We start from the raw sequence: 12,361 nt of genomic DNA, 5'->3' as shown, positions 1-12,361 counted from the left end.
TTTTTCTTCTCTCAAGTGATGGCAACATTCACTTGGCCCACGACATTACAAGATGATCAAACAAAATCCACTGTGGAGAACAGGTCCCTCTGAATTACTTGACCGGAGCTAAATATATTTGGGAGAGGGAAAAGTGGAGGGGAGGGGAGGGGAGGAGGAGGAAAAAAACAAAGTCTGCTGGCAGGCCCAACAGTTTGAAATGTGTCGCTTTTGAAGTTTTAAGCATTCTGCAGAGACGTCTGAGAAGGTTCTGCTTGGATGTGTGCTGCCTGGGGAAAGATTAGACAGGAGCCTCTGTCGCTCAATTAATGTGCTCAAGTTGTCAGTCCCGAGCAACCTTTGCCATGGGCCCAGTTCCATCTCCCGCCAAAGTAGGTCTTGCAAGCCTGACTTATAATTCCTCTTGGCTTGTTAGATGGAAAGCACCTGCTTCGTAGTGCACGCCACCACCCATGCACATGGCCAGCTTCTTCCTGCCTAAATGCAACACCATCCAAGCATTGCTACAGCACTGACTCAGACAATGGATAAAACAAAAGCATGGACATGACATAAAGCAAATATGGGGGGTACCTTTGATACACCAACATAGATGTGACATTCACTTTTATTCTTTGAGCAGACACTTCTTTCCAAAATGACTTAAGCTACCAGCTGCCCCAAAAGGTCTTCTCCCAATGTTCAAGGCAGCTCGATATCCCCCCCACCCATATTTCTGTATAGCTGCTTTTAGTGCTCTTGCTAATATTTTATTGCTCCCGCAGTACCTGACAAAGTCATTACACCACTGGATACCAGGAACATTGAGACAAGAACATACCAACATTTTTTCCAGTCTTCATAATTGCCTGCTAATTTGGCAAAGTTTAAGAGAAAATAAATTAATCCCCAGATTGTATTGATCAAAAATACATTGCAAGTTAGCTAACAAACACAGAGACAACATATTTTGCATAAGTTCCAAAGTAATTTGAAAACACTGGGGTCAACCCCATAGGACTGATTTCAAGACACAGTAAAAGTATCTTTTCCCCTTTTCTCTCATGCAGCATCTATTGTTTTCTTATAACACAGCTTGTGGTTTTACTGCAATGGTGTAGGGCTGTCATTTTACAGGAAATTCTACTTGAGGGAGGGCAGCAGTGATTAGACTTACAAAGGCTGCAGGTCTGAATCCCACCTCCCGCTATACCTTTCAGCAATGTACTTACTCTAAATTGCTCCAGTAAAAATGACCCAGCCCTTTAAATGGGACATTTTAACAGAGGACACACTGCATGGTGTCTAAGCTTAGGACAGTCTCTTCCCAACATTAGCACATGCTGCAAAGTGACAGTGAGAGACAATGCAAACTCATACCCTCTACCATTGACCTGACTAAAAATATACAGAAACTATTTACTTCAGACACTTGTACTCAAAGCCACCTGGTTATATTAGAAACAACACACAGCAGCCTTTGCTTCTGTGATTTGAACCTGAAACCTACTGGTCATTTGTCCTAGTTGGTAACCACCACACTACTGACTGCCACCTCCCCCCCAACCCACACCTGTCATTCTCCCACCAGGTGTGTTGGGTTTCTGGTAGCAGATGTTGAAGGAGGTTGGGATGTCAAAGGTGAGCCCAGCAGCAGGCAGACAAGTGTTTTCACCTGGTTGCCTACCCAACATCCGTAGTTCTGGGTAGCTGCAGAGGGGGAGACCTACATGATGGAGGGAAGCCAAGAGGGCATTAGGGAGAGGCAGCAGGTATGTGTACCTGCCTATGGACCAATGCTGGATCTAAAAAGCAGCTGGAGGAGCCAAATTGCTGATGTCACTTTGGGAGTGATCCAGCACCAGAGAACTGGTTTTAACAAACCACGGGTGATTCCAACAGCATCTTTCACAACATCCCATCGTGGCTCAAATCATTCAGAGCTCCAAAAACAAGAAGACTTAATAATGCCAGTATCTAATAAAACACTTTACCTTCTTTGTTCTGTCAAACTCTGCAAACACCATTTCGTGACAATTATGACAGAACTTATGCCCTCATCAGTTTCCCCTGAAGAACAGGGTACATACCAGAGGGAGAGCTTTGCAATGAAACACCATTTTAATTAACTTTACCCCATCCCTAAAGGGATAATGACTGCTAATTGATTATATTCATTCTAGAAAGTCTATTAATATTATCAATCCGGCCGTATGCCGCATTCACCAGATTTAGGAACAATGGTGAATGTTAATTAACATATCATAGACTTACAAAATCATGGCTAAAATTAACCCATGATGGATTAACATAAGGCAGAAACATTATTAAAATGTTATAGTCCAGTCTAAAGTTACTGGGTCTGGGTTATACAGAATACCTAGTATGACTGACAGAGAGATGAGTAGCAAAACAGTACAGGTAAAAACACTTCCAAAAAAACTAAAGCACACAAGTTACTTTCAGTCAAATTAAGCTTTTTAATGTTAATGTTATAACGTTAGCAACGTTAACATCTACAAAATGCATCTTGAACTTATTTTCAATAAATTAAATCAGCTATGCACATAAATCAATAATCAAACATATACAAAAGAAATAAAATACTACAGTCCACCAACGATTAACCATATTTAAGTAACCCATTTGTCCAAGCTGATTTACAATTTTGAGTTTGTATACTAATATATTTATAAAGATTACAGTTTACCCATTCATACAGTAGGGTAACTTTACTCTGTCAATTCAGGGTAAGTACCTTGATCAAGGGTTCTACAGCAAGAGCAGGAATTCAAACATGTCCTTTCACTGCAAAGAACTAATGCTTATACTACCTGCTGCTTGAAATGAAGTTGTATCATTTATTTGCCATACAGCAAACACCTTTAACCAACTTACAACCATTTACCAATTTAAACAGCAGGTATTTACAACAGAGGAGTTCAGAATAAGGCAATGCAGCAGTGAAAGGATGGGGATTTGAACAAACAACATTTAGGTTACAAGTCTTTATCATAACTCTACAGTACTGTCTCATAATAAGAAAACAGATGCAAAGGAACACTGTTGAAATAATTAACAAATGAAACAGGCCAGTAAGGTATGATGCTCCAAATCCAAAGGCAGGAAGAACCCATACATTCAGTCATGTTCTCTGAACTTGTTCTAGTGAATCAGGCAATAGTTCACATAACAAACTTAGACAGCAGCAAACATTGGCTTAAGTACAAGGTATACAGCTTAGATGACTAATATTGAAAAGCAATCATGTGATACTATATTATGTTGGTAAAACTGACACTGAGGACAGAAAGTACACAGAACTAGTCATTTAATTAAGGAATAATCAGGAAGCTAGTTACACAAGAGTAACTTACTTTACCATGTTTTTAGAGTGAGTGTGGAGTTACTGTACACAGACCGTCATCTTCCAAAACATTTCAACATACATGTGGGAATAGGTGAATGAGTAGTCTATGTAACTTTTAGGTTATATACTATCCAGCTTAAGTATAAAACTAGAAAAATGTGCGCACTATGCAAAAGTTAATCTCAGCATTACAAACATCTACCCCGGGTGCAGTCTTTATAGTAAATGGAAGCAGGCAATTTACTAAAATGAACTAAAGTTAATCTCAAAACATCTGTGTATTGCAAGTGCTGATCTTAACAGTGACTAGTGTGAAACATGTGCAATTAGTGTATTGAGGAACGCAACAAAACATTAACACAAAACACAACAAACATCAACATATTTCTATCTTACTTTCTAGAACTTTATTAGAGCTGGTAGTGTAATGGTTAGAGTGACTGCCTTTGGACCCAAAGGTCGCAGGTTTGTATCTCACCTCTGGCTATAGCACCCTTGAGCAAGGTACTTACCCTGAATTGCTCAAGTGAAAAATTACCCAGCTGTATAAATGGGTAAATAATTGCAACCTTAAAATTGTAAGTTGCTTTTGCAAAAAGTGTCAGCTAAATGAATAAATGTGAATGTAAATGTATTTTACAATGAGATGTTAACTCATGTATTATAAATTCACTGGTTATGTAAATTAAAATGCTTCAGAGCAATATTTTGTCAAATTAGATTTACATTTTAAACATTTAACATAGAATTAATATTAACAAGCATTAAATAAAACTTAGTCCTTCAGCTTAAATTAATACAATAGGAACAACTCAAGGCATAACATTTCATTAATTTCATTTCAGTTGCAGACATCCCAACATGTAAAAACTGATTTCAGGGACGAGGAGGGAGAATTTTTAAGGTAGCTCTGATTGGTCGCAACTGCTAGCAACCTTGGCCAATGAAATCAACACAAGTCAGCTGACAGTGGATACATTTGTAATGGTTCACCAGCTGGTCAAATCTATAGACAATATAATAAATTTTTCACTGCAATATACCTGATAAGCTGTACAGAGAGAATTGAGAAATTAAATCTAAAAAAAATACCAAAGAAAAAAACGGTGGTTAATGTACCAGGGTAAAGAGTTCTCTCTTTACAAGTGTATTTGAGTAAAAGAATGTCAAATTGTACTTCTCAAATTATCTCCAAAAATCTACAAGTAATTCATTACTACCAACCTCTCATGGTAGGTTGTGTTCTTTATCAGTTCTTAATCACTAAGGACTACACTCAATATGTTAAATTTGCACAACCAAGCTGAGAACACTTGAACAGAATTGAGGGACATGACTAACTGGCCTTGCACATACATGTATTAGTGAGACACTTAATGGTAATGGGTTGAATCCAAACAAACCGAAACTGCTCTGCATGTGTTCCGTCCCATGCCGATCCGCTACTATGCTCGATTACTTTTAACCACGCAAAATTAGTGTTGTGGATGGCAAACTCAGCTAACGTTGCAATGTCTAGTTAGTCTATTCATTCATGAGAAGAGGCAAGGAGGGAGAGTCTGACAATGTTTTAGACAACAAGATCAAGAAATGAAAACCTTTACGGTTTTTACAGCTTAAAAGCTGCATTAATTGTAGCATCAACCTCATTACCCTACTTTAAGAGGCTGGAAAAATAATTTTACTCCCAATTATAGTGCTGACTTGCTTTTAGAATGGCATGTTACATACACCAAAAAAAAAAAAAAAAAACTTCAGAGATATCATCATGGGATCAGTCACCACCCAGTAACAAATTTACCAATCAGCAAACAACTGACAGCTGTGTATTTAGTATGCAACATTGACAAATGTTTGCAAACCCATCTAAGCTGTGATTACTCAGATGTTATGAGTGTCCTGCATCCACAGATTGGAAAAAATAAAGCATTTCTGATGCAGACATCACTTGATTATGTATTTTGCTGTGTTTATGCTGAATAAGCACAAAGGATGAATTTAAATCATTTTAAACTCCATGCAGTTTAATCAGTTTGTTCAAGTAATATCAACAAGCCACAGATGGCCGTGTTCAGTCTGCACTTTTGTCCAAAATGACTTGTTATAGAGCCACATATCCCACGAATTACACAAATTATTCAGATTGCACACCTTTCTCCAAGGAACAGCAGGGACCCTCCTTAGATTTGAAAAGGCAACTTTATTGTTACGAGTTACTCAAAAAGTCTACCTGCAGCCAGCTGGTTAAATTATGCCATTCAATTTTCCAGGTACTTAAATCACACAAAATTTACAAATTGGTTCTGAAAATGTGTGTGTGTGTTTTAGTGCTACACTTTTGTCCAAAGACTGACTGATGAACACATATTGACAGTGCAATTCAGCAGAAAACTGGTTTTAAACTTTGCCAGAAAAGCAGCCCTAAAAAACACGTTCCTGAAGTTGACTGGCGCAGTAAACATGTGGTGCAAGGGAGGCCCCATAGTTATGATGACCCAAAGATCAGATTCCCAATTTCTAATCATTGTCACACTATGTAATTGACCAATGACAAACAAGCTCAATATTTAAACTTCACATCTTACAGCCACATTCAGTGTCAGTGATTGTTTAAATGCCATCAGATCTGATCATTTTTGGAAGACAGCTTCATAGACAATTCACAGTGAAGTTAAAGCTTATAAAATTAACTTTGGGTGTATAGTAATTCACTCATTTACAAACCTATTGCTCATTTGTTAACTTATTTATCGCATACCATTGTACAACATAATACACAATGTTAAATCATTAACTTTACTATGAGTTAGCCATTTACACTGCAGACCTTTCTTGCTGTTAGTGGCACAGGTGTCATGCTGGTGTCTCACAATGTTTGAGCTTCACATTTGTGCATAGGTTCAAATTTGACTTGCATACGCGACCCCGTATGGGACAAGCGGTTCTGAAAATGTGTGTGCGTGTGTACACAGTGTTTGCATATCCGCCCCAAGTTTGCAACCCAAAAAACATGCACAAGATGACAACGGTAAACCACTTCCAAACCCTCCCTTATTATAAAAGCCTTGCCAGTGCTCCTTATGAGTCATATTAGACAATGGTATACAGTAGTCCCCCTTATGTGCAGCAGATTTTGTCCAAGACCCCTATTTTTATGCAAGTTGAAGCAGTTTGGTACGGTTCGTGTCCAACATCAGTTAGTCAAATTGTGTGGCTTCTTTATATCCCACTGCTCCGATTTCGGGCAGGTGCGGACATTTTGGGCAAGGTCATGGGCATGACAGCCCAACTGAAAAGAAGGAAGCCTTTGCCCGACCTTGGGCTCACGCACCCATGAGCCGACAAACCGCTGTAGACACACAATGTTTTGATGCGTGTCGCAGAGTAGCGCCCGTTTGTTACCACAACCGTCCACCATATGAATCAATATACATCACATTATTATCTGCATAAAACTTCCTTATCCCCCGATTCCTGATCACCTTTCTAATAATAATAAAAAATTAACGGGGCTGGTTCGTAACTACGGGTTGTACGTAACCCAGACATTCATAACCTAGGGACTGCCTGTATTGATTTTTTTTAAATAAAGTTTTTTTTTTTTTTTTTTTTTAAAAAGAAAGGCGGGGGGGGGTTACTTGAACACAAGCACTGCAATACTGCGACAGTTGATCCAATAACCAAGAGAGCTACTAAGTGACGCATGGGCAGGTAGCATATACAGTGTGGATACGCTGGACAAAGGGATGATTCACCTTCCGGGTGGGACAGCATGAGATCATCACGCTACTCAGAACAGCATGCAATTTTAAACTTATGAATTGTTTATTTCTAGAATTTTCCATTTAATATTTACGGACCACATTTTACCGCGGGTAACCAACTGAGGAAAGCGAACCCGCAGATAAGGGCGACTACTGTACACCAAGCCTTCTTTCTAACTGTATCATTCAATGTGAATACTTGGATCAAGAGTGCTAGAGCAGGTGGTGGGACCAAGAAGCATCAGACTGCAAGGAAACAGCACTAACCACAGTGCCACCTGCTGCTGTATCCTGCCAGTTAAGCATCAAATCAGTTCACAAAGATTATGTACAGTATGTCGAGTCACAATTCAGCAACTTTCATGAAGACACCTTTTTCACGACACAATTTGCCTTGGGTCTGATATTCATGGCTAGAGAAGCACTGGGGGGGGGTTACATTAGGACCATGCCGTGTGACAATTTCTGAGGAAGAAGCACCTCTACTACTGAGCCCCTGTAGGACATCCACCCCAAGTTTGTACCAAATCTAACATTTCTGTCACTGCTTTAAGACTTAATTCATGACACTTTGTGTTTCAACTGTGTCTGATGATCTGATGGATCAACTGGCTCAAACACCTCAGCACTATTTCCTAATGGTGTAAATATATATTTCACACCATACTTAGGGACGTATGAAAAAAAATGGAAAATACAACTAATATGTTAAAATACATTGGGAGAAAATTCAGATTTTTTTTAAAAAATCCTTGCAATAAGTGCTTAACACAGAAAAGTAAAATATATCCCCAGTCTATTTTCTGAGTGGGATTCATTCAAGTTTTATTCCATTCCACTTCAAAAGTTTTTTTTAATATATATTTACTGAAATACTAGCCAGTGTTCACTGAAATAATTACATTTAGAACTTCAAAAACTACTCATAAAATAATTTACGCTTATACTGGTTGCGTTAATTAATAATGGTGTAAGTCATTAACGTATTAAAATATTTAAAAACAAACCTGCGTGTGTGGCACAAGTCAAAATAGTTCAATTTAGAGCCACATTACGACTAGAAAATATATCTCTTCCCAAGTATATGTTAACTGCTATACATAATATTTATTTTCTGACAAAAGTGTCTTTAACAGCAAAAAAAAAAAAAAAAAACACTAAAGCGCTTTAACACTACATCAGATGAACTGTCACTATTCGGGGCTCATTTGCATATGCATGAGATCCCCTTTTCCTCGAACGCGCAGTGGTGTGAAAACGCGACGCGCGCGCGCCGGCAATGAGAGTGATTTTAAAGAGGAAGAAGTGACGGGAGCCCCCGCCTCGCCCCGCCCGTCAGCGGACGCGCTCCCGCCGCGCTCGCACTTGGTCGTCTTCGCTCTCCTTCGACGTGGAGGTAACAAATCGTACAGCCAGCCCCCCGGGGGACCAGACCTACCGTAGTTCAGTTCCGCCGGGAACGTACCGTTACTAGAGATGCGGTTCTCCACCTCGGCGTGTCCACCTTGTCTGGAAGAGGCGCTAATTTGAACGTAGAGTCCCAGGTAGTGTAAGATCCCCGTTATCAGCCCAAAGGCTCCCATCGCTTTGTTCCACATCCCACGACTACTAATTGTTTGCCACTCTCTCACATGAGGCAGAGGAAAAAATCTTTTAAGAATCCAGTTAACGTCCTCGAGGGGTAGGCAGGGGGCCGACTCTACTCCTCTGTTCCCAGTTTGGAAACACGAACGAAGAGTCCGGACGCGGCTGACAAGATGCCGGTGTGCTGCAGTCCGCCCCGCTCCGTTCTGCAGCCCTTGCTACTGCGGCGGAAGGAGACCTCTTCTGAAAGAGGGAAAAGGGGGAGTGCCCAGGCTGGCAAATGGGAATATCAATTAGGCGGAGGGATCCGAGCCAGTGATTTATTCATTAAAGTTTTACAAGGCAGTAATTCTTAAAGCTGCAGGGGTGTATTTAACAAGCCGCCCCCAGGAAGAACCGACAGTTAATCGTTTAAGGCTTCGGGACATTAGAGTTGTCCACTCTGATTCTGCAGATGAAGGGCAAATTTAATCAATAACATGAACACAATATTAAACGAGCATTGTGTATACTATGGAGGTATATCTCAAAGGTGTAAATGTCCTGCCTTACTACTTAACTAAAGTGTTTTGTAGTGAGAGCTACGCGGTGCTGCTCATCTTCATGTCGCTTTTGAAATAAAACACCGTCAAAACATTGAGTCTGATAGCGACGTGTTGTACTGTATTTCTAATAATTCCAGTATATAAAAGTTACCTATTTATTCGCCAGGAGTTCAACCGTGGAGAGCCTGGTCGTTGCAATAAAACTGACGCCAGAGAAAATCCTTAGCAAAACAAACTGCTCATTCAGTGCAGTTTCATACAGACGGTCGTTTTGGAGTCGAAATTGACCCTCCATTATTATAACAAATCAGCCTAAGAGGTCAATTTGGGATGTACAATGTCTGTAAGAGTGAAATAACCAGGACACAAGTCCCCGGTCACGTATGTGTCTCGCCCCAGCGACTATATTAGGAAATTAAAACCGTGAACATAAAATATAAAAACGGCGGGTAGTTACGGACACAAAACAAAAAGGCTTCATCATGCCACACGGAAGCAATATACTGTGTTGAGACTCGGGTCGTCGTTTTAAGACGGTAAAACCACTCAAGAAAAAGTAAAACATCTCCATTCATTAAAACAAATCGACCGAGGAGGTGACGTTAAACAACGAGCTACTTTCTGGAAGTCGTGTGTTGAGAAGCACAAGATGAGATGAGCTCTGACCAAGCAGCAGCAGGTGTGGCTCCGCTCCGCATGTCAGTTCTGAGTTCCGCGGCTCAAATACTCACTTTTAAAAGTCCTTAAACAGCCGTCTCGTTCTTTTTCTCAGAGATTAGAGTGTTAGGAACGTAAATACTGCTGTTCTCCGTGCTGCGGGACTGAGCGTCGCGGCCTCCCGCGGTCCGAAGACGCGCAAAGTGACGCCTCAGTGCGCGACCCCGCCGAGGCCGCAACGCTGTCCGACTCGACGGGTAAAAATTCCTCCGTTCACTTCCGATTATTAAAATCTTTGTTCACTAAATAAATGAATCCTAAAAACTGTCAACGCCAATAATAAAATCTAAAATAAAACAATGAAAATCAATAAGACCAACTAAAATAAAGACTGCATGATAGAGAGCCTTTAAAACACTAAACATAGCCCAAGGCTTAAAACCATAAATATTTAAAAAGAACTTTACCGAGTAACTCCACCACTCACTTGGGGGGTCCCCTGGCCTGTGTTACCATACACCTTACCTACCGTTTTTGGGTGTTTCCCGTTTCACAACACATCTCCCCCTATTAACATTTTAGTGGAATATGTGAATGGACCAAATACATATACAAGATTTTAAAAAAAAAAAAAAGTTAACAAGCACCCACAGCAAACTAACCTACACTACACTAAACTAAACATAAAATAAAGTGAATAAATGACCATTAATAAATGAATTAAAACAAACACACCACACACATAGTCATGATTTACAAGTGACTGCTTAAAAGTGCAACAAGTGCAATAAATTATAAACATGTGCAATTAAATAAAGTGCACTATAAAGGATTAGAAACCCTACACCTAACCTAAAACCCATAACACACCACAAAACACAACACTTACATTCACCAAAATAGGGTTTGCGGTTTTTTGTAAGTGCGAATGGATGTGTGTTACTTACCCAAGGATGGAGGATCTGTCACAAACCTATGGGGTTACAGCCTATAGAGGCCCTTCCACCTCTCTTTGGCTTCTGAGTAACTCCATTGAGTGACATCTTTCTCCATCCTAAACATCAGGTGGGCCCAGATTTTATGATACACACCCTGGACGCCCAAGTCTACCCCTGTCTGGACCAGCTGGGTTCTTGTGTTCCAAAGCATTTGCTTGGCTACGCTGATCATCAGCCACTTCCGGGGGGTTCCATCCTCTCAAGACTTCGTCGTACGTCAAAACCATCTGCGGATCGATCTTCCCGCACAGGCCAGTCACCAAACGCCAGACCTCCCGCACCTGTCCGCGAGACGCTGCTGCTTGATTATCATTGTAATTTTATCTGATTGTGACGCGTGATTTATCGTCCTTGCAAATTTTAAAACGTCTGTTACTTCAAGAAGGGCATTATTACATCAATTTTAACGACATTAGAAAGATGTTAAACTTAATAAATGAAATGAAATCATTTTGTCACTTCACCATAACCACAAGTGAAGTGATGGTGGTGAAAATCTTTGGTGCCTGGTGCCTTCTCCTCATCTGTGCAGCATAAACAGTACACATATACGCATATTCACATACATAGTAGAATGATAAAATGCAGTGTCCCGCAGTCTGCTGGTGCGGGATGTGATGCTGCGATACTGTCTACCTGATGGTAGCAGCGAGAGCAGTCCGTGTTTCGAGTGGCTTGAGTCTCTGATGATCCTCCATGCTTTCCTCACACAAGAAGTAATCAGAATTTAGAGTTGGTTACGGAAAAATGCGTGAAACAACCCAGTTGGTTCTGATTTTAGTAGGTTTACGCTGAAAAATATTGTAACGACCCACGTTACTGCGCGTCTAAGAGGGAAAATGTTTCTTGTAAATAGTTGCATTATGGGAAAAATTAGTAAAGGAGGTGTGCAACCACTGGGGGGACTTACGGGCACAATAAACGGGTGACCGTGTTTGCCAGGGAGAGGGAGAGTCTGGGGATGTCAAGCAGGCTGGCTTAAGGTATAGATAGCTCCTTTGGAGCAAGGGTATCATTTCCCTGTGGGCTGGTGTTCAATTAAACGTTTAATACAAAAGCTACCTCTACATCCTTCTTTGCTGCATCCAAATCTAGAGTGCTGTGCACCACAATATCATTTACACATGAATAATGAGAGAGAAGACAAACATGTTTATGGGAGCCCTGGAAGCACCAACTTTCACAGTGCATTTTCAACATTTGGGCTTCCGTCATTAGCCGGGACCGGCAGTCAACTGAATGCGTTTAGACAGTTAATTGTCAAAAAACGAACATCTTTCAGTGCATTTAAACGGAGCCCCTGTGAATTCCTCAAGAAGTCGTTCGAGTCGGTATGTTCTGAAGCTTTTTTTTTTTTTCTTAATTTTAAGCCATAGAATGGTAATAAAATGGCCCCCGTACCGTGTTCGGCTCAATCATTTGGAAAGACAATTATTCCACAACCTCTGAGCTGTGAAATTGTTG

The 12,361-nt window shown here is 40.4% G+C and overlaps 1 protein-coding gene across 1 annotated transcript in view; it reads right to left on the bottom strand.

Moving 5' to 3' along the window:
• The window catches only part of vstm2la (V-set and transmembrane domain containing 2 like a), a 43,640-nt gene extending 33,544 nt beyond the window's left edge, over window positions 1-10,096 (bottom strand). The window contains exons 1-2 of the mRNA XM_029246287.1: window positions 9,974-10,096; window positions 8,579-8,970 (exon numbers count right to left, since the gene is read on the bottom strand). Of these exons, the coding sequence (XP_029102120.1) occupies window positions 8,579-8,711 (133 nt within the window). The 5' untranslated portion in view covers window positions 8,712-8,970; window positions 9,974-10,096. The remainder of the gene's footprint in view (window positions 1-8,578; window positions 8,971-9,973) is intronic.
• Window positions 10,097-12,361: the final 2,265 nt, after the last annotated feature.

The sequence above is a fragment of the Scleropages formosus genome, chromosome 19 (genome assembly GCF_900964775.1).
Source record: "Scleropages formosus chromosome 19, fSclFor1.1, whole genome shotgun sequence".
Classification (NCBI taxonomy): domain Eukaryota; kingdom Metazoa; phylum Chordata; class Actinopteri; order Osteoglossiformes; family Osteoglossidae; genus Scleropages; species Scleropages formosus.
The sequence above is the reverse complement of the archived record's forward strand: the minus strand, read 5'-3'. Positions and strand labels throughout refer to the sequence as shown.